At 41.9% G+C, this 21,917-nt stretch overlaps 2 protein-coding genes across 2 annotated transcripts in view; one reads left to right on the top strand and one right to left on the bottom strand.

Annotated features, from left to right (window-relative positions):
- LOC311289533 (uncharacterized protein) overlaps window positions 1-21,917 on the bottom strand; it is a 295,816-nt gene that overhangs the window by 203,904 nt on the left and 69,995 nt on the right. The gene's annotated exons all lie outside the window — the stretch shown is intronic.
- On the top strand, window positions 9,756-20,700 carry LOC311289562 (uncharacterized protein). Its single transcript, XM_084407667.1, has 5 exons — window positions 9,756-12,199; window positions 13,809-14,869; window positions 15,041-15,343; window positions 15,492-15,620; window positions 19,723-20,700. The coding sequence occupies exons 1-3, from the start codon at window positions 12,014-12,016 to the stop codon at window positions 15,213-15,215; spliced, it is 1,422 nt and encodes a 473-aa protein (XP_084263793.1). The 5' UTR covers window positions 9,756-12,013; the 3' UTR covers window positions 15,216-15,343; window positions 15,492-15,620; window positions 19,723-20,700.

A 21,917-nucleotide genomic window follows, 5' to 3' on the forward strand; every position in this document is an offset into this window, starting at 1 on the left:
CGACGGCAGCCACAGTACAACGGCGCCAGTGCGCTCACCACACACCGGATATAACATAGAATAGGCTTGTTGGGCTTTACCTGTTAAAACGCACTGAAGCAACATAGCGCGTTCAACATTACTCCATTTATACGCTACTGCGACTCGCTCAAATAGGAGAAAAAAAATCTCCACCTCAGCCTCATTAAACGGCGGTACTAAACGTAAATTATGAGCCACGCTCAGTTTCGTCGAATCAGTATCAAAACCTGCACCCACCGGCTTACCTTCCTCGTGTAACTCTAGTCGACGCCTTTCAATCTGTAAACGCTGTTGCTCTAACTGTTGCCGGCTCTCCTCCAACTCTAACTCCAAACGTACCTTCTCACATTCCAAGCGGCGTTTCTCACACTCAGTATCACGTTGTATCATCAACAACTCTTTCTGTTGCTCAAATGAAAGAGTGCTTAAAGCAGACAACGGAAGGGTTGGAACAGGCGTACTTACGGCAGGCAACGCAGCTGAAACAGGCAATTTAGATTTTCTTCTCAAGATTTTAAGATCACACAGCGCAGTTTCAAGGATTAGCTTTCCGTCTTTTGACCTTTTTTGATTATACGTTAGCTCGATTTTATAATGCGCAGCTAACTCTAACAATTGCTCTTTGGTCATTTCCTCTAACAATTCCTCAGACGGCATCTGAGAAAATGCTTCAATAACATCGGTCGCCATAATTACCAATAATCACGCTTACAAAACACACGCTCAGCAAATATTATGCACAAAAAAAAACTTTTTTTTTTTTTTTTTTTTTACCGACAAATCAGGGTTTATTTAAAAGAAACTAAACCATCCATTTAAACTCAATAAACCCTAGTCTTCAGTTGGCCCAAGACCGGGTACTTACGCACTAAATCCCGCAAGTTTGGGAAGACGACCAATTGCCGAGTTGCCCCCCAAACCTCGGATGTGCCCCCGAGCCAACTGCTCTACGCCCCGAGCCAACCAAAAATAACAAACTAAAATAAAAAACTACGTGCCCAAAGACACGCACTAAACCTACCCAGAAGGTTTGTTCTTTAAATACTCCCAACAAATTATGTTATAGAGCCTAACTAATTAATGGAGCGTTCCAACTTTTCAATTTACAAATAGGCGGATAATATACCAATATATTCAAATTCAAATATCCATATTTTACCCTCCTTCAAAAACGTTTTTTTCAAAATCATTCGCACGAATCCAAACACAAATTTAGTTCGACGAGCCCCCAATTGTTACGCCCTTATTAGGGAGCAACAATGAAGGAGGAGGAAACGTTTACGGCGGTTACAATACTCTTTTTATTTACACATTCTCCACAACAAAGACTGTCTCTCAAGTTCTCGCAATACGCCGCAACGCCGATCAACATCTCGGTCCTGGCCAGGGATCGATCTGACAGAATGGAACGCTCCATGAGGACGCCAAACAGGAAGCTTTTATTGACAGGCACACCTGTGCACCGGTGCACCCAATCCACCTGATTACCTCAGCTCCGCAGCACACCTGTAGGAGGAGCAAAACACACCCAGACACGGCAAAGACGACAATACAAAATATACAGCCTTGACACCCATATTTATAAAAAACAGCTCAAATCCTGAGATTCGTTCATGCCATAGGGTTTCACCGTAGACAGTTAATTTATCCAAAAAGCTTCTTTTCTCAAGAGTTGTTTAATTATGTTACCACCCCTAGGGTTTGGCAATACTCTCTCAATACCACTGACCTGAGGGAGGCAGCAGAACCATGATTCTTCTCTATATAATGTTTAGCAATGGCATAGTCAAGGTTATTGTTTCTGATAGCAGCCTTATGTTCTGCGATTCTCAGCTTGAGGTTACGTTTTGTTTGGCCAACATACATAAGGCCACAAGGGCACATCAGCACATAAATGACATGGGTCCATAGACAATTTATAAATTCTTTGATGTTATATTTTCATCCGGAATGTGGGTGACTGAATGTTTTAGTGTCTATAGTGTTGGTGCCATGAGCACATCTACCACATCTATAATTCCCATAGACCTGTTGAGAAAGCCAGTTTGCCTGTGTGGGTTAAATATATTTAGTGATACTAAAGTGGATAACAATAATTGTGCTTAAAGAGATAGTTCACCCGAAAATGAAAATGAGCTTATAGCATTTGTATGTCAGATCTTCACATCTGGTACAGTAATTTCAACATTCAAAATTGTATCTGTGTGTGTGTGTTAGTGAATGGAAAAAGAGAGAGATCTTTTGATGAGAGTGTCCCTGTGAGTGTCAGTCTGTGTGTTTGTTTGTGTGTGCGTGAGTGTGTGTGAGTGTGTGAGCATGTGTTTGTGTATGTGTGAGAATGTGTAAAAGTGTGTGAGTGTGCATAAGTGTGTGTGTGTGTGTGAGAGAGAGTGTGTGTTTGTGAGAGTGTGTGTGTGTGTGTGTGTGTGTGTGTGTGTGTGTGTGTGTGTGTGTGTGTGTGTGTGTGTGTGTGTATGTGTGATGTGTAGACGTACATTTTCGTGGTCCTGCTGTAATCCTGATCTCTCCTCCATGATCCACACTAGAAAACACACACAGTGACACAATCAATCATAGACGTAATGGTTTTAAAACTGTACAAACTGTATATTCTCTTCATGGAAGATTATAGGGATAGTTCACTTTAAACTGAAAATTAGCCCATGATTTACTCTCCCTCAAGTCATCCTAGGTGTATATGACATTCTTCTTTCAGACAAACACAATCAGAGTTATATTAAAAAAAATTCCTGGCTCTTCCAAGCTTTATATTGGCAGAGAATGGCTGTTTCTGTTTTGAAGTCCATAAAAGTGCATTTATCTATGATAAAAGTGCATCCATCCATCATAAAAGTGTATTTATCATCATAAAAGTGCATCTATCCATCATAAAAGTGCATCTATCTATGATAAAAGTGCATCCATCTATGATAAAAGTGCATCTATCCATCATAAAAGTGTATTTATCATCATAAAAGTACATCTATCTATGATAAAAGTGCATCCATCTATGATAAAAGTGCATCTATCCATCATAAAAGTGCATTTGTCCATCATAAAAGTGCATCTGTTCATCATAAAAGTGCATCTATCATCATAAAAGTGCATCTGTCCATCATAAAAAGTGCATCTATCCATCATAAAAGTGCATTTATACATGATAAAAGTGCATCTGTCCATCATAAAAGTGCATCTGTCCATCATAAAAGTGCATCTATCATCATAAAAGTGCATTGGCCATCATAAAAAGTGCATCTATCCATCATAAAAAGTGCATCTGTCCATCATAAAAGTGCATCTATCCATCATAAAAGTGCATCTATCCATCATAAAAAGTGCATTTATCCATCATAAAAGTGCATCTATCCATCATAAAAGTGCATCTGTCCATCATAAAAGTGCATCGATACATGATAAAAGTGCATCTGTCCATCATAAAAGTGCATCTGTCCATCATAAAAGTGCATCTGTCCATCATAAAAGTGCATCTGTCCATCATAAAGTGCATCTATCCATCATAAAAGTGCATCTATCCATCATAAAGTGCATCTGTCCATCATAAAAGTGCATCTGTCCATCATAAAATGCATCTATCAATCATAAAAAGTGCATCTGTCCATCATAAAAGTGCATCTATCCATCAAAAAAGTGCATCTATCATCATAAAAGTGCATCGATACATGATAAAAGTGCATCTGTCCATCATAAAAGTGCATCTGTCCATCATAAAAGTGCATCTGTCCATCATAAAGTGCATCTATCCATCATAAAAGTGCATCTATCCATCATAAAGTGCATCTGTCCATCATAAAAGTGCATCTGTCCATCATAAAGTGCATCTATCAATCATAAAAAGTGCATCTGTCCATGATAAAAGTGCATCTATCCATCAAAAAAGTGCATCTATCATCATAAAAGTGCATCTGTCCATCATAAAAGTGCATCTATACATGATAAAAGTGCATCTAGCCATCATAAAAGTGCATCTATACATCATAAAAGTGCATCTATCCATCATAAAAGTGCATCTGTCCATCATAAAAGTGCATCTATCATCATAAAAGTGCATCTATCCATCATAAAAGTGCATCTGTTCATCATAAAAGTGCATTTATACATGATAAAAGTGCATCTATCCATCATAAAAGTGCATCTGTCCATCATAAAAGTGCATCTGTCCATCATAAAAGTGCATTTATACATGATAAAAGTGCATCTGTCCACCATAAAAGTGCATCTGTCCATCATAAAAGTGCATCTATCCAGAGCTGAAACAACTAATCGATTTAATCGATTAAAATCGATTATTAAAATAGTTGTCAACTAATTTAGTCATCGATTAGTTGCTAAATAACTTTTATTTGCCGTAAGCGGCTCATTTCGTGCATATTTTAAATCTGCGGTGACCAAAGTGTGGCAGTAATGAGCCACCAGAGGTTTTACTCAGCCATTACAGCAAAAAACAGTTCAGCGCAAAATATGCAGCGCCAAGCTGTCACACAAATCTACCACAAGTGCAATGTGTTATCATCTAGTATTTGTACATAAAATGTCTTCCGATACCACAAAATACGCTCAGACAGAGCATCGCATCTTTTACCGTCAGACAGAAATGCAACGCAGCCAGAGGTGAAAAGATGACAACTAATCACCGAAATGATAGCGAGAGATTTGCTGCCCATTCGTTTTGTCGAAGGAGAAGGGTTTAAAGATTTGATGAATTACGTTGAGCCCCAGTATAACGTCCCATTGCGCAAGACAGTCACGAGAGGAACAGAAGCTCTAAATGAAAAGACTGCTTCTTCACTGAAAGACAGACTGTCAAGGACTGCGAGGATGGCTATCACCTGAACAAAATATCCCGTTACAGTTTAGTAGTAATGATTTTATGAACTTCTTCACTGAGAAAATAGAAAGCATCAGAACCACAATTGTAAACGTTCGATCTTCAATCGCGCCTTATAACTCAGCCTCAATTATCACCCCGCAAGAACGATTACAGTGCTTTACATCTATAGAACAAAAAGAGCTAAATAAACGTATCACTTCATCTAAAACAACAACATGTTTATTAGATCCTATACCAACTAAACTAATGAAAGAAGTGTTACCTATAGTGGAAGTGGAATAATCAATATTATTAACTATTCTTACAATCTTAATTATTAACGTAATTTTCTTTTATTAAATCCAGACAAGACAGAGGTACTACTTATTGGTTTAAAAAAACGCCCACAAAACCTCTCACAATACAACTTTAACATAGTAGGATGTCCTGTTACTTTATCCTCTACAGTAAAAGACCTGGGTGTTATACTAGATTGCAACCTGTCTTTTGAAAATCATATTTCATACGTTACAAAAACAGCCTTTTTCCACCTTAGAAACATTGCTAAGCTACGTAATATGCTATCAGTTTCTGATGCAGAAAAGTTAGTTCATGCATTCATGACCTCGAGACTAGATTACTGTAATGCTTTATTAGCCGGTTGTCCTGCATCCTCAATAAACAAGCTACAGTTAGTCCAAAATGCTGCCGCTAGAGTTCTTACTAGATCAAGAAAATATGATCATATAACACAGATTTTAACATCACTACATTGGTTACCTATAAAGTTCCGTATTAACTACAAGGTATTGCTACTGACTTATAAAGCCCTAAACGGCTTAGCTCCAGTCTATTTAACGGATCTTCTATCGCCCTATAATCCATCGCGCTCTTTAAGATCACTTAATTCAAGGCTTTTGGTCATACCTAGGATATCCAGATCTACCAAAGGAGGGAGAGCATTTTCACATTTAGCTCCAAAACTCTGGAATAGCCTTCCTGATACTGTTCGTTGCTCAGACTCGCTCTCCCAGTTTAAAACTAGATTAAAGACGCATCTCTTCAGCCAGGCTTTTGTTGATGGAGAGTTGCAACTTGATGCAACACGCAACTTGATGGAGAGTTGAGGATCACCACCAAAACCCGCCTCTGTAGTGATTATTTTACGCGTTATAGTTTTATAAACTTTAGTCGGAGACAACTGGGATTCACTGATAATCCGCTGTTACTGGTAAATGGGGCCGAACCGACTATCTCCCGCCCTGGCCTTCATCCTCCCGTCGCGGTGATAGTTGAGTGTAGCGAAGGCAGCTTTCCCGCGAGTGGGCATGGTTTCATCGCAGCCAGCGGACACGCCCCAAGCGTTTGAGAGCAGAGACTACTGCTCATTTTTTCAAGATTTTGATAGCTTATTTTATTTACTTGCCGGCTTTTTTTTTCTCCCAAGTATTTTTATTAGAATTTTACATTTTACAAAAAAGCAAAAGAAAACAACATACATTTAGAAAATGTATACAACTCAATGAATGATAATATCAACAGAAATAACAATATAAATAACTATTAATAATATCATCCACCATTAATAATGATAATATAAAAATAAAATAAAATTTAAAAAAAAAAAGAAAAAAAAAAAGGATAAATTAAAACCTAAGAACAATCAGGGCGTATGCAGTTTCAGAAATGAGGCACAAGCAAAAATTCAGTAGAGGGCAGAGCGGACAGCATACAATTGCTCTACATTACTGGTCAGAGTCAGTGTTAAACTGGGTAAGATGATCCAGAAATGGTTGCCATATACTGTAAAATTTCTCAAGGTTACCCATAATTCTATACCGCACTCTCTCCATGTGGAGTATTCCAGTGAGGCAAGTCAACCAGGTCTTGAACTGAGGAACAATATCTGATTTCCAGAGTCTTAGAATGATGCTCTTAGCAATAATCATTCCATAACGAGGCCATGCCTCTAGTGGAGTGCGCTCTGACACCTAATGGGCACTGCAGGCCCTTAGAAGTGTACGCCAGCGCTATAGCATCAACTATCCACCTGGATAGGGTCTGTTTCGATGCAGCAAGTCCCTTAGAACGTCCGCTGAATGAAACGAAGAGCTGCTCCGTCTGTCTGAAGATGGCTGAGCGCGACACATAAGCTCTTAATACCCTGACCGGGCAAAGTAAGCTTGCGTCCTTCTCTTCATTATAGACCGGCAGAGCCGACAGAGAAATCACCTGAGCCCTGAACGGTGTGGTGAGGGACTTAGGAACATATCCGTGCTTTGGTTTGAGTATGACCCTCGAGTCATTTGGCCCGAATTCCATGCACGTCGCACTTACTGAGAGCGCTTGCAAGTCCCCTACGCGCTTTACAGAAGCGAGAGCCAGAAGAAACGCTGTCTTGAAAGTCAAGTGTTTGATGTCTATTGACTGTACTGGCTCGAATGGGGGCCCCTTCATGGCTTCCAGAACCGTAGAAAGGTCCCAAATGGGAACTGAGGGAGGTCTGGGAGGATTTAACCTCTTAGCTCCTCTAAGGAAGCGGATGACCAGATCATTTCTCCCCAGTGACTGGCCAAGCGTCGGCTTAGTAAACGCCGCTATAGCCGCCACATACACCTTGAGCGTGGAAGGGGTTCTACCCTTATCCAGTAGCTCTTGTAGGAAGCACAGGGCCCTAGCCTGCGTGATCGTGTTCAACACTCCCTCCGGGAGGTTAGCGGGTACCCATTGATGGCCCACGCATGTAGGGACCACAGCTCTGGGTGAGGATGCCAGATCAAGCCCTTGGCCTGAGAGAGGAGGTCCTTCCTCACTGGTATTGGCCATGGGGCAGTGCTTGTCAGCTGCATCAGAACTGGGAACCAAGCTTGGTTCTTCCAGAATGGAGCCACCAGTAGCACTGAGCATCCGTTTTCCCTGTACGCTCTAGTACATGAGGCAGGAGCACAACAGGGGGAAAAGCATAGAGCGGGCAGTGGGGCCAGACGTGGGCCAGCTCATCCCTGCTCTTGGAGAAAAACTCCGGACAGTGAGCGTTTTCTTGAGATGCAAACAGGTCCATCTTCGCTCTGCCGAACGTTTTCCACAGCAGTTGGACTGTCTGTGGGTGTAGGGACCATTCTTCTGCCGGAACATGGTTTCTGGACAGCCTGTCTGGTCCCAAGTTCAGATGGCCTGGCACGTGCGCTGCTCTCAGCGAGCGCAGATTGTGCTGAGCCCAAACCAGGAGGCGTTCCGTCAGCCTGTAAAGGTTTCGGGACTTGATACCTCCTTGGTGATTTATATAGGACACCACCGACATATTGTCCGAACGGACCAAGACGTGGTGTCCCTTTATCTGGGGACAAAAGCGCATCAGCGCGTTGTCGACAGCCATCATTTCCAGGCAGTTTATGTGCAGAAGCCTTTCCCGTTCTGACCACTGGCCGAAGAACGGTCTGCCCTCGAGCAGAGCTCCCCATCCCGAGGTGGAGGCATCCGTGGACACCACCTTCACACTCGAGGAAGTCCCCAAGCTTACACCTGACTGGTACCAGTCGGTCGCTTTCCGAGATTTCAGGGCTGAGACGCATTCCTGAGTGATCTTGAGGCGAAAAAGACCAGAGGTCCAAGCTCGCCGTGGTACTCACGCTTTTAGCCAGAACTGAAGCGGGCGCATGCGAAGCAGACCCAGCTGGAGCACTGATGATGCTGAGGCCATGAGACCCAGCATTTTCTGAGACCTTCTGAGCGGGACTATAGTGCTGCGGTGGAAGGATTTCGTCATGCGCTGAATATCCAGTCCGCGCTGTGGCGATAGCTGTGCTGTCATAGACAGCGAGTCCAGTTCCATGCCCAGAAAAGATATTCTCTGACTGGGAGACAGTGAACTCTTCGCCTAATTGACTTTGAGACCTAGATTCTCGAGATGTTCGAGTAATATGGTCCTGTGTTCTATGAGCTCTGAGTGTTATCGAGCTAGAATCAGCCAATCGTCCAAGTAGTTCAAAACTCGCACGCCCCGGAGTTTCAGGGGTGCGAGCGCTGCGTCCATGCACATCGTGAATGTACGGGGTGCTAGGGACAAGCCGAACAGCAGGACTGTGTATTGATAAGCCTGGCCCTCGAAAGCAAATCTCAAGAATCGCCTGTGACGTGATGCTATTTGTATTTGGAAATAAGCGTCCTTCAAATCTATTGACATAAACCAGTCCCCTTGGCGAATTTGCGTGAGGATTTTCCTGGTTGTGAGCATTCTGAACCGGCGTAATGAAAGCACTTTGTTCAGCTGTCTTAGATCTAGAATGGGTCTGAGACCCCCGTCTTTTTTCGGTACCAGAAAATATCTGCTGTATAGACCCCCTTCGCTGTGAGCTTGAGATAAAGGCTCTATGGCCCCTTTGCTCAACAGTTTCGATATTTGGACTCGAAGTAGATGTGCTACCTCCTTTTTACTGTAGTTTCGATTCGCGCCGCATACCTGCGGGGACGTCGCGCGAACTATAGCGAGTAGCCTCTGTTTATAATGTTCAGCACCCATTCTGAAACCCCGGGAAGCTTTGCCCATGCACTCGCACGAATAGCTAGGGGTTGAATGAAATCTGGGCACTGGTCGCGACATGGTGGCAACCGGAGAGCTTTGGTGTGCTGTAACACAAACGTCACCCTTGCAGCGTTCGAGGTGGGGGGCGCGCTGATCACAGCGGGCAGCCTGCCCGCGCTCGACTCTCCTATAGCGGTTTGCTGATAGAGAGCGAGCGTGGGAAGCCCCGTGATGCTCGTGAGTGAATGTGTGCGCGGGACAGCGGGCACATTTACTACACTGAAAACGCCGTCGGCTTGAGCTGACTGTATGTGCGTTGGTTTCATTTTAACAGAAAACGTGAGACATGCAGTGTGTAGCGTTTGTGGGCACTGGGTTGTGGGCACATTCACTACATCTAATGCACAATCGATATGAGTCGATTTTATGTGTGCGAGCCCTGGAATGTGGCGGGCTGTGCTAGTGTGTAGGAATGCACACTGGGCCGTGGGCATTTTGCTACACTCATAACACCATCGGCCGTGGCCGGATTTCGTTTCCACAGAAAACGTGAGACATGCAGTGTGTAGTGTTCGTGGGCACTGGGTTGTGGGCACAATCACTACGTTTAATGCACAATCGACATGAGTCGATTTTATGTGTGCGAGCCCTGGAATGTGGCGGGCTGTGCTTGTGTGTAGTAATGAACACTGGGCAGTGGGCATTTTTGCTACACTCATAACTTTATCGGCCGTGGCCGGGACACCAGAAATACACTATGAGATTTATCTGGGTCGCCGTAGAAACGGCGTTTGAGTGCAGGCAAACGGGCTGTGGTACCGGCTTGTTTACTGCAAAATACACTGGAACAGTCACATTTTCTGGAACTGTACGAGCGGGAAGTTTTGGTGGAAGTCTGGCCGCAGCGGGACTTGAACACCGCCGTTTTCCTAGGCGGGCTAGGAAGACTTTGCGCGCGAACGGGGCGCGGGGTAGCTTTCTTGTAACGTAAAGAGCTAGCCGCGTGACCGTCCGCTTCTGACATCCCTTGTGAACGGCGCGGCACAAGCAAAGGGAGAGAGAGAGAGCGGGAAGAGGGGCGAGTAGCCAGAGAGCGTCATCATGTTTTGCGTCAGCATTAGTTTGCAGGCGTGCATGTATTATAACAGGCTCGTATACTGCAATACTGATATTTCCAGTCGCCTGAACTTAAGAGGGGACTGAGAAATGTGTGAGAAATGGAGGTTGGTCCGGCCTCGGCGGGATTAAAACACTCTTTTCTCCTTTCGCCGGTGAGTGACGTGCGCCAACTGAGTGCGGGGGCGGGGAAGCTCTCCTGCGACGTAAAGAGAGCTAACCGCGTGATCGTCTGCTTCTGACATCCCTTGTGAGCGGCGCAGTTTGCGCGGCTCGAACAGAGGGAGAGGGACGACCATTCATTTACTGCTCGACTCCAGGATATAGCAGCTGTAGTCCTCCATAATCGCAGCTTCGGAAGTGGCGGCAGACGGCGGCCGCTGTCCGTCAGTGAGAGACTCGAGCGAAGCTGGCGGGCGAACCGGCGAGCTTTTGCGGGTTGGAGGAGGTTCCGGGACCCGCTGAGTACGGCGCTTTACGGCGCGGCACCGCAGCAGGCGAAGGTGCAGTCTCGACGAAAGATGCCAGGCGAGTCCTCAGAGTCACCACGGGCATCAGCTCGCAGTGAGGGCAGCCGCCGTCGGCGAGCACAAGAGTTGCATGTTCCTCACCCAGGCAGGAAACGTGGATGACGTCCCCGTCGCTGAGTGGGAAAGGGGCATCTTGAAAAAGGCGCCCGGCTCTTTTAGTGCAATGAGAGTGTGTGTCGCGGCGGCAAACACACACACACACACATAAAACACAGTAGAGGAGAAAAGGATATAACACCGGATAGCGCAGCAGGAATGGCGACTGAAGGCAGCGCGGCCAGCGGCTTCAGATGCAGTGGCTCGTCCCGCTGAAAGGCTTTCTCAGACGGCGCGGCTTCTTCTTCGGGATTCCAGCAATGCGTGCGCTTCGCTTGAAGAGATGAAAAATGAGGGAAATCAGCCTACCAAGCTATATTTATAGACCCAGGCCACGCCCGTTTCGGCGGGACATGACGCAGTGGGCGCTAAGCGCCCCCATTGGATCTGACGTCACGGGGGCCTCTCTCGATAGGCTGCTGCAGTTGCCACAGGGCAGCCAATAGGCACGCGAGCCGTCTTGCCTATGCCTGCATGCTGCCGCAACGCGTTTTGCATTATTTCAAAATTAAGCAGAGCCGGACAGTAACGGAGTACATTTACTTGAGTACAGTACTTAAGTACAATTTTGAGGGATCTGTACTTTACTCGAGTATAATTTTTGGGGAGTACTCATGACTTTACATTCTCATGTACATCTCTCGAGTACTCATGACTCTCAAGTACATTTGAGAGGCAAATATTGTACTCTTTACTCCGCTACATTTCTATCCACAACCATGAGTACCCGTTGTTCTTCTTAAAAAAAAAAACAAAAAAAAAGGAAAAAAGAAAAATCTCGGACACCCTCAAACGTGATTGGATTGTGCAGGCGCCACTGATTGGGACAGCCTATCAGCAATCACCTTCAGCTTTCCGCCAAAGTCAACTCCATGGTCAGATTACATAAGAGACGAAACAATGGATGAAGACGCAGCAGGTCCATCCCGGCAATGTCCCAACCCGTGGCCCCACCTCGCCAGACTATTTCAGTTTTCTGAAGAAGTAAATGATAGTTTACGCTTCAAGTGCTTGCTGTGTTTACCAAAACAGAACTTCATCATTGCCTACAAAAATTCATCTTCCAACTTGCGGAAGCATATCAAGGTACGTACATTGAAATAAACTTCCTTACATTTCTAAGCTAGATTCTAGCTACAGAAAAGTGCACTAAATGATTGGCTAGCTGCGATAATGCAGCTTTTTACATTCTCGGTTACGTTTGAGTAACTTAGTCGAAGCCACATGCACCCGCCAATTTGCCAGCTGTAGCTAGCCATTCAGATGGCTAACTTTGGCCTGACAATAGTTAGCATAATCCGAGGCAAGTTAATCGTGTAACATAGATAATCAGGGTTCCAGGGTTGTGACAGGGCATATGTTTAACTGAAAGAACGAGCAGAGAGAGAGAGAGAGCTGGTCGCGCGCGCGCACTCTCTCTCTTCGGAGCCAGGCGATAAGCGCTGTCTTGCTCTCTCTCCCTCGCACATATTAATCAAAATAAATCGACACGGTGGTAAAAGGTCGGAAGACCAAAGTTTCATGTGGATTATTCTGAGATTTTTTTTCCTGAATTACCGCTGGGTGTGAATTGAGCTAAATAAGTTGCCTTATCTTCTCTGAAAAGCGTTCCGGACATTCAGCAGACATAAAACAACACTTTAATTAAACGAAAAAAACTATCCAGTGATGAAATGTGTTCTGTGTTGACAGAAATCTTGGATGTCCATGTCCAGTGCTGGGATAATCACACAGCAATTCACATCCAATTCGCGACCTAATGACTCATTTGAACCGATTCATTTTAATGATTGGTTAAAACAACTGGTCTTTCCAACAGTGAACTCAGGAGACGTCTGAATCGGTGTATAACTAATCAGTAACACTTTACAATAAGGTTCTATTTATTACATAAATTACATAGAAAGTACAGTTTGCTTACTCAAGCTTAAGCTTTAAAATAAATAAAACCACTTTTTTGCAAATGACTACATTTTTCCACACAGTGCTATCAAGAATCGATAAGAGAATCGTTAAAGAAACGGATCAATAAGCAGAATCGTCAGTGGCATTGATATTGATAAAATCTTATCAATTCCCATCCCTATGAAGACAGTAAAATTATAATCAAACATTAAAGAACATACATATTTTTTAATATTTTTTTTGAGAGTTAAAAGATTAAAACATTTTGCTAACATGAGGTCTTGTGTCACTGTCAGTCTTTTTACATCAGTGCAAAACTAGGCTATGCAGATTAAGACCACTGTTCATCAGCATGCATTGTTTAATCCCATGGCATGTAGCAAAAAAAAAAAAAAAGGTGCGGCCAAATCATATGCTGGTGCGACCAACTGAGAAAGTTGGTAGCACCAGTGCAACCAGTGGAAAAGTTAGTCTGGAGCCCTGATAATCATCTAAAGTCCTTTCAGATTCATGTTTTGACATGACTTTGCTGAAGTTTGCAAAAATTAAATTAAATTAAATTAAATTAAATTAAATTAAATTAAATTAAATTAAATTAAATTAAATTAAATTAAAGTTAGTTGCACCAGTAAAACCAATTTAAAAAGTTAGGCTGGAGCCATTGGAAAATTATGAACAACCAGCACTTCATAATTAATAATACTGCTATGTAGACTACATGATGGGTATCTTTTCTAATATTTATTAGTTTATTATAGTGTAAACTGAAATATTATACTGTGTTTTACAGAGAAGGCATGAGACACATCTGGAGGAATACTGTCAACTGACTTCAACAGCCTGCAAGAGGCCATCAGAAGGTGGAACAGGCTTCAAGGCGAAGCAACTGAAGCTGATGGAGACCAAGCAGGTGTCTCAGAAGACGGTTGATCGGGCTATCCTCCGCTTCATCGTTCAAGGTCTCCAGTCCTTCTCCCTGGTTGAGAAACCATCCTTCCAAGACCTTATTGTAGAATTACAACCGAGTAGTGCTGTCATGTCCCGCACAACTGTGCGGCGCAAGATTGATTCAGCTACATCTAAAATGAAAGAACGTCTCAAGAACGAAATGAAAAAGGTACCATACATTGCCACCACTACTGATTGTTGGACGGCCAGGAGAAGGAGCTTTATAGGTGTAACAGCCCACTGGCTCGATCATTGCAGTTTTGAACGCCGTTCAGTTGCCCTTGCTTGCCGTCAACTAAGGGGCTCCCACACATTTGATGCCTTGGCAGCTGTTTTGACCGACATTCATGCAGAGTATGAAATAAGTCTAAAGGTTGTTAGAACTACAACAGACAACGGGTCGAATTTCGTCAAAGCGTTCCGTGTGTTTGGTCAGCAGGACGAAAATAACAATGAAGAGTTAGTTGCAGAAGGCACAATCGAAGAAGAAGTAGGAGAAGATTGTGATGCATCCGATGGTGAAGAGGAGGTGGAATTCATGGATGTGGAAGCCATTCTGGAGGAAGATGAGGGGCTTCAGTATCAGCTGCCGAAACATCAGCGGTGTGCATGCCACTTACTGAATTTAGTATCCACAGTCGATGTTGATCGGGCTAATAAGACAGAAGCTTACAAGAAATTGTCCAGATCTGCCTTTTCTAAGTGTCAGGCACTCTGGAATAAAGTATCAAGGTCTCCTCAAAATGCAGAGCTTATAGAGGAACACTGTAAGCTTCACTTGGTACAGCCTAATTCAACTCGATGGAACTCCTCTTTCATGGCCGTGGAACGTGTGGTCAGAATCATTAGAGACCAAGGAGAGGCGTCTGTGAGAACGGTCTGTGCTGCACTCAATGTTCCAATGTAAGTAGCTTATGTTAATGTATAATTGTGTTCTTATTTTGTTAGAGTAATGCTTACCACATTATCTGCTGTAGGTACATAAACAAACAAATAAATGTCCAGCATTGCACAGAGGTTCTGTATACATTTTGTTGAAATATGTGTTTGTTTATTTTCTTCTGTTTCTATTAGGTACAGTCCGACTGACATAGCCTTTTTAGGGGAATATGTCACCACCATGAGTCCAGTTGCGAAGTCCTTGAACATACTACAAGGAGAAGTCAACGTTCAGATGGGCTGGCTGCTCCCGACAATCACCACCCTCACAACCAAGCTTGAAAAGTCCAGACCGCCACTCAGATTTTGATGCTCTTCTTGAAGGTTTGAAGAAGCGGTTTGAGAGCATGATGTCAGAGCCAGAGCTAATTGCAGCAGCCATTCTCGTTCCAAGGTTCAAAACCTCCTGGACCAGCAATGACACAGTCCTACAGCTTGGTAAGGAAAATGTTTTTGTTTGTTTGTTTGTTTGCTTGTTTTTTCAAAAACCTTTACATCCAACAATGATTCTATGCAGTTGTTTACTTACAGAGTAATAATAACAAAAATATGTGTTTGTTGGTGTGATTCTGTGTTTCTAATCAAGGCCTTAGTTACATCAAGGAACATCTGCCAGAACACGATGAAGGTTTTCGGTCTCCTGATACCACATCAACCTCTTCTGATGAAGATGACTTCTTCTCCAATGTCAAGCAGACGCATTCCCATGAGATAAGTAAGCAACTTGATGGATACCTAGCCGCTACAGCTGAAGGAGTGAATACACTGGCCCCCTATCCAGCTGTGCGTAACCTCTCACTAAAGCTCAACACAGCCCTGCCAGCTTCAGCAGCGTGTGAAAGGCTTTTTAGTAGGGCTGTCAACTTTAGTCGTTTAGTCGACTAATCGGTCGATGCCGTCTTGGTTGACTGACATTCTCATTGGTCGACCAGTCGCATACATTTTTTTTTTTTTTTTTTTACCAATAAAGAAATTTTCATTGATTTACTCCTTGATATTTATTCCTTTATAAGCAGTTACATATTACTGTATTCTAAATATAATTAGCCTATGTTTTATCCCCAACTTTAAATGCTTAATTTAGGCTATTTTGTAACAGCGCCACAGTTTAGCGCACCACTTAGAACACTCGGGAACCGCACCTGTGGCTGGCTGCACTGCTGCTTCGCGCTCAGTAAGGAATATAGGTAGTAATCTCTCTGTCCGTTTGCATTTTGATTATTTCGAGAACCGTTCATCCAATCGACTTCACAAGGGAGTGCAGTGTCGCATTTGGTGCAATATAGACAGACACGCGAGACGCGACACGTTCAGAATTAATAGTAAACTACAGAACAGTGCGAGCGGGAAGCGGCGCACCTCACGCGAGCAGGCTATATTCTCCGAGAACGGACACTGCTCGAGTGATATAAAACGCACACAGTCTGTTAATTAAGCAATACCTTTAAGGTAGTCTAATATTTTTCTGACCAACAAATTACTGACACAGTAAAGGATAGATTTAAATAAAGAAAAACGAAATTTAAATAAAGAAAAACGAAATTTAAATAAAGAAAAAAACTAAATTTAAATACAGAAAAAATGAAATTTAAATAAAGAAAAACGAAATTTAAATAGGCCTAAAGAAAAACTAAATTTAAATAAAGAAAAAACGAAATTTAAATAAAGAAAAACGAAATTAAGTTAGCCTAAATTAAAAACGAGATTAATTTAGATTGATAATAACGGGTAAAAAGTCTAATACATTTTGTTTCTATTATTCTATTTTCCACAATGTCAAAGCAACAGCAGCAATACAAGCTCAGGCATGCACTTCGGTTCACACAAACTCCGCTGTTCTGCGCTCTAGCCAGAGAACACCACCGTTGCTGGAACACTCAGGCATCGGTTCTGTTTCTAGCATGCACGCGTTTTCCGCGTGGCTCGAGCCGCGCCTGAGACGCGTGTCTCACGCAGGCAGTGTGCAAACTCCAACCTTTTAACATGGGAGCCGAAATAAAAACAGACACCCAACGCAGCTGAGACTCTCACGCCCAGCAGCCAGTGTGTCGCCGGCCTTATTCAAGCGCGAATGAGAACCGTTTCGCAGGGGATCCCAGGTGTCAATTAAAAAAAAAAAAAAAAAAAAAAAAAAAACCTTTTTTCGTTGGTGTTTTATAAATGCTCTATGACAATTGTTTAATAAATGTTCAATCAAAATGCAAAACATCACGTGTTTTTTTTTTTTTTTGTCGACTAATTAAAGTAATTAATTAAGTGCAGGACAGGACTTTGGTCGACTAAGCATTTCTTTGGTTGACTACAGCCCTACTTTTTAGCATAGCAGGTTTGCTTTTCACCCCAAGAAGGGGATCAATTCATTCACAGAATTTTGAGAACCAACTTCTCCTCAAGTTGAACAAGGACTTCATGACATTTGATTGAATTGAAGTACAGCACACACACAAACACACACACACACACACCCCCAGAGACACAGAGTTGTCACACATAGATTGTGTGTGTGAGAATGGTGTTATTCAGCTGAAAGTATTTTCTCCTGCCTTTGCCTGTATGTCAATGTGAGAGGAAGGGGCTTAATACTGTCACTCAAATGAGCTGAATTTTATTTTTCCTTCTTTGTACGCTGACCTAAACACAGCTGATTTTCTTTAATCATTATTATTTTCTCTTCTTTGCTCTATGCTGCGTGTATAACACGGTCAGGTTCAGAGGTGTGTCAGAACATTGCTATATTGCCTTCTTTGCTGGTTTAGGTTTATTGATTTGATTAGCTGAATTGTCTTTTCTGATATTACACATTAATGTAAGCTGAGCATTTTCTTTGATGTTCTTGAGTATGTGGTGTGTTTAACACAGGCAGGTTCAAATGTGGGTGCAAAAAATCCATTAAAACTCTAGCAGAGGTTTGTCAGAGCGTTGCCATTGTTCTATTGCCTTGTGGGCAAGTGAGAAATGTTAAATAAAGCAACATGGTAAAAAGATGAAAATGACTTGATTTTACTTTCAATTCCTTTACATTCTCCAAGGTATTAGCATTAACATTTTTCATAACTCCATGTAGGACGTTTCTGTACATAAATGTAAGCACTGTGGCAGTAGTAATGCAATATTTAGAAAATGTACTCTTGATACTCAAGTACTTTTAAAAACAAGTACTTCAGTACTTTTACTTAAGTAGACATCTGACTGTAGTACTTTTACTTGTACTTGAGTAAAACTTAGCAAGGGGTATCTGTACTTTTACTCAAGTAATGAAGCTGTGTACTCTGTCTGCCTCTGAAATTAAGGATAATTTTTGGCTTCAGTATCTCGCGGAAATGAGATTTCCCATAGTGTAAGATATTACGCAGTACGAGAGTACCTCTCGTAAGAGAACTTCTCTTTTAATTGAGAAAAAGAAGCAAAATGTTTGTTAATATATAAATCCTCCAAGGTAACAATACCATTCAGCCTCCACATGTTGAATGTTGCATCTGAGAGAGAAGGGGGAAATGCGTGATTTCGATATACTGGGGCAAAAATAGCAGTGTCAGGTAATTTGCATACCTTCTTAATTTGGTGCCATATTTTCAACAACAAAATGTTTGAGACATTTTCAAACAGTTTGAAACAATAAAATTGTCCACCTTAACAGATGTATGCAATATAGGAGTTGAAAAGAGAAGTGCTGGAAGCGAGCTATTTTTAACGCCATTTTTTTCAATAGCAACCCAGGGGGGAGTACTTGCCAGCTTTTTTTATCATTCAAAATTGGCTGGGGGCTAATAACACATTTTTCTGTGGTGTGACAAACTCAGAACACATACTTAATTTAGACTTTACAGGGACTTTAAATTGTATTCAGAATTCATCAGTCATGTGTTGTTCAGTAATTTAAGTCAGTTTTACTCTGATTAAAGTGTAAATTTAGCCAATATACTGTAGAATAACATTTTTGTTTATCAGAAAGTGCAAATGTAATCCAAAATATTGCTAAAATATTAATTTGATATCATTGTCTCCATGATGGACACGCCCCGCCACCTCCCCCGAAGCTGCAGATTAGTGTTATGGGTTATTAATGATGTGATGTTGGTCTGTTAAGATACCAGACGAGTGATTAGCGTCATGTTTGTTTGAATGCTCTTCATATGAGTCACCCATAGACTGTAATAAAAGATGGACGACGCCCCTTTGCTCTCTTCCATTGTTTTTATTTTTTTATTTTTTTTATTTATTAATATAGAGAATTCAAGTACAAACAATTAAGGCATAAATCAACAATCATACATTTGTATTTGTGTTGATAGATCACTTAGAAGAAAGAACATAGAACTAATAAACAAAAAACAAAGGGGTGAGGGTCTTAGTCCAATAACCTAAACAAATCCAAAACGGAAAGAAGTTTTAGGGCATTTCTATCTGTCATCAAATGAAGAGATTTAAAGGTATAGTGGAGGATCCTTCCGAATTTTAGATAAGACCCGCCCTCTCCACTTTTTGAATAAGTTTGATTGATTCACCAGAATGATTGACAATTAGGAGGACCAATAGTATAGGTGATCCACCCGGAAGTAAAAAATCCTCCATTATACCTTTAACAGATAACGGCTTTTTTTCAAGTCATTCTTCCATCCATTGAAATGGGGTTTGATCTTTACATATTTACATCTGTGGATGAAGTGCTTGCCTAAAACAATTAGATTGTTTATCAAAAAATCTAAGTGTGGTGAGGGGGGGGCGTGGTTCCGCGAGGTCTGTAACGAGAGAGAAAGGAGATGAGCGGTGCGTAAGTAGGTCAAGTGCAAATGACGAACACCTGTGTCTTGTTGCAGTAATTGGCGTGGAGAGACCGGATATAAGCCGCTGTGGAGTGAGAGACGAGAGAGAGGAGGACTGAGTACTTGTACGCCGCCAGTCAGTGGAAAGAGTTGTCTGACGTGGAAAGAGAGAGCTGATACAGTGGAAAGAGATAGCGATAGTTTTTGTGAAGTGTTTGTTTATTTTGTGCTGTAGTGAACTACAGTGAACGCGCAGTGGGCGCACCTTTTGTTTGTTCTTTTATTTAATAAAATTGTACAAGTCCCAGTCACGCCGACCCCGTCTTCTTCCTTCCAAACTGAACCTTCTTGTACAAATTTGCATTGAAATAAAATGGTGATACCGTCTCAATTTCTTTCTCACAAAATCCACATGAATTGTTTTCCCAATTGAATCTTTCATGTAAAAAGCAATTAGATGGATAAATGTCATTCAAGATTTCAAGACTTTGGCCTTAGGAAGGATTGGGTAAGATAAATACCGCTTCCTTATTTTTTTTTCGCCTCTTCATCTGTCACGAATTCAGCCTCTGTGGCTCCCTCCGCTCACCACCAGAGGTCACCATCACCTGAGTACTAACTCTGTGGACTTCATTTCCCATATGCCCCGTACCTGTGGCTGATTCCACTCACAGGTGTTTCCCATTGACTCACAGGTGTTTTCCATTGACTCTCTACTATTTAAACTGTTCTCCCAGCTTCCTCATTGCGAAGTCTTGTCTTGCCATGCAAACATTTCCGAGCGTTTATTCCGTGTGTGAGTTCCCGTGTATGACCTGGACTGTTTACTGGACTCTGATTCTTTGCCGCCTGCCTATTCTGATTCCATCTGCCTTGTCATTTGATTATCCTGTGTGTTTGCCGCCTGCCCTGATCTCCAGCCTGAACTCTGACTTTGATTCTGCCTTATCTACATTGTGTTTGAAGCCCGTGATTGAACTCTGCCTGGTAGACTTGCATTCTGTTTTAATAAAGCTGCATATGGATCCTCACGACACTGACTCCTCGTTACATCATCACTGAAATCTTTTAGATCTTATTTTCTTTTCAGTTGACCAGAGTAAAACTGTTTGGATAACACATTTCTAATAAACTTATTTGTAAACTGTTTACTATTTAAATTAATTCCTTCAATACAAAGTGGTCTCATTTCTGATCGAGAGTTCGAGTACATTACAAACTGTTTAATCATAATTTTCAGGGGTGCTGGGATGGCCTTTAACACTTTATTATACTCTCTAATTGGGCACTGGAAATTTCATTTAACACAAAAATCTCTGTAATTCAACAACTTACCAAAATTATCCATCAGACGTGTTAACGCCCATATTCCTTATGGAATATAGCCTGATAAATAATCAGCCAATATAGCCTACCTGTTGTTCCATAAAGGTGTATTATGTGGTGTAAAGTTGTGTTTAAACATTAGGTTCCAGTACAAAAGAACCTGCTGATGGAAATCAGATAATTTTACAGGTAGTTTGTTTAAATCATAGTCACACCGCAATATAAAATCAATTCCCCCCATTTTTTGGGAAAATTGCATTCGGGATGCTAAACCAAAAAGAGTCTTTATGATACACAAAGGAATTCAACCATTTTAGTTTTAGTACACCCTTCATCGCATAAATTTCTAGTGAAAAGGCAGGGTAAATGGCTCTTGATGTTGATGATAATGAAAGGGAGAGAGAGAGTTTATGGATAACACATTAATGCTCTCTTGCACTGTGATTTATTCAGCTCTTAAAGTGATTTTCTGGAGTGAAAGCGGACACTTCATCTTTTTCTGTGATGTACAATAAACTTCATAAAACTGATAGGTAAAGTTTTGGCTATCATATGGACAGGGTCTACTCTGCTACAACAGGCTTGTAGGGCAGCAATATTTTCTGGCCCGCCGGATTATTTTGGAAGTTTTTTTTTCTTTTTTTTTTTTAATCAGCCTATTTTTATTTTACAATAGCGGTTTAGGTCCCGTGTGTCATGTAGCTACACTGGTCATAAATGAGTCCACGCTTCTTACTGATATTCACATTCACATTTACATTTATTCTTCTCTTAAGTATCATGAAACACCGTGAAAACTAGAAGATAAACAAAACAGTTTCAAGCACAAAGCACCCAAAGCAACATTCATATACTCTTATTTCTTATGCAGACTAATACAATGTCTCACATTTTCTTGTAAACAAAATTTAACAGTGCTTAAT

This window comes from Rutilus rutilus (genome assembly GCF_951802725.1).
Source record: "Rutilus rutilus genome assembly, chromosome: 4".
Taxonomy (NCBI): domain Eukaryota; kingdom Metazoa; phylum Chordata; class Actinopteri; order Cypriniformes; family Leuciscidae; genus Rutilus; species Rutilus rutilus.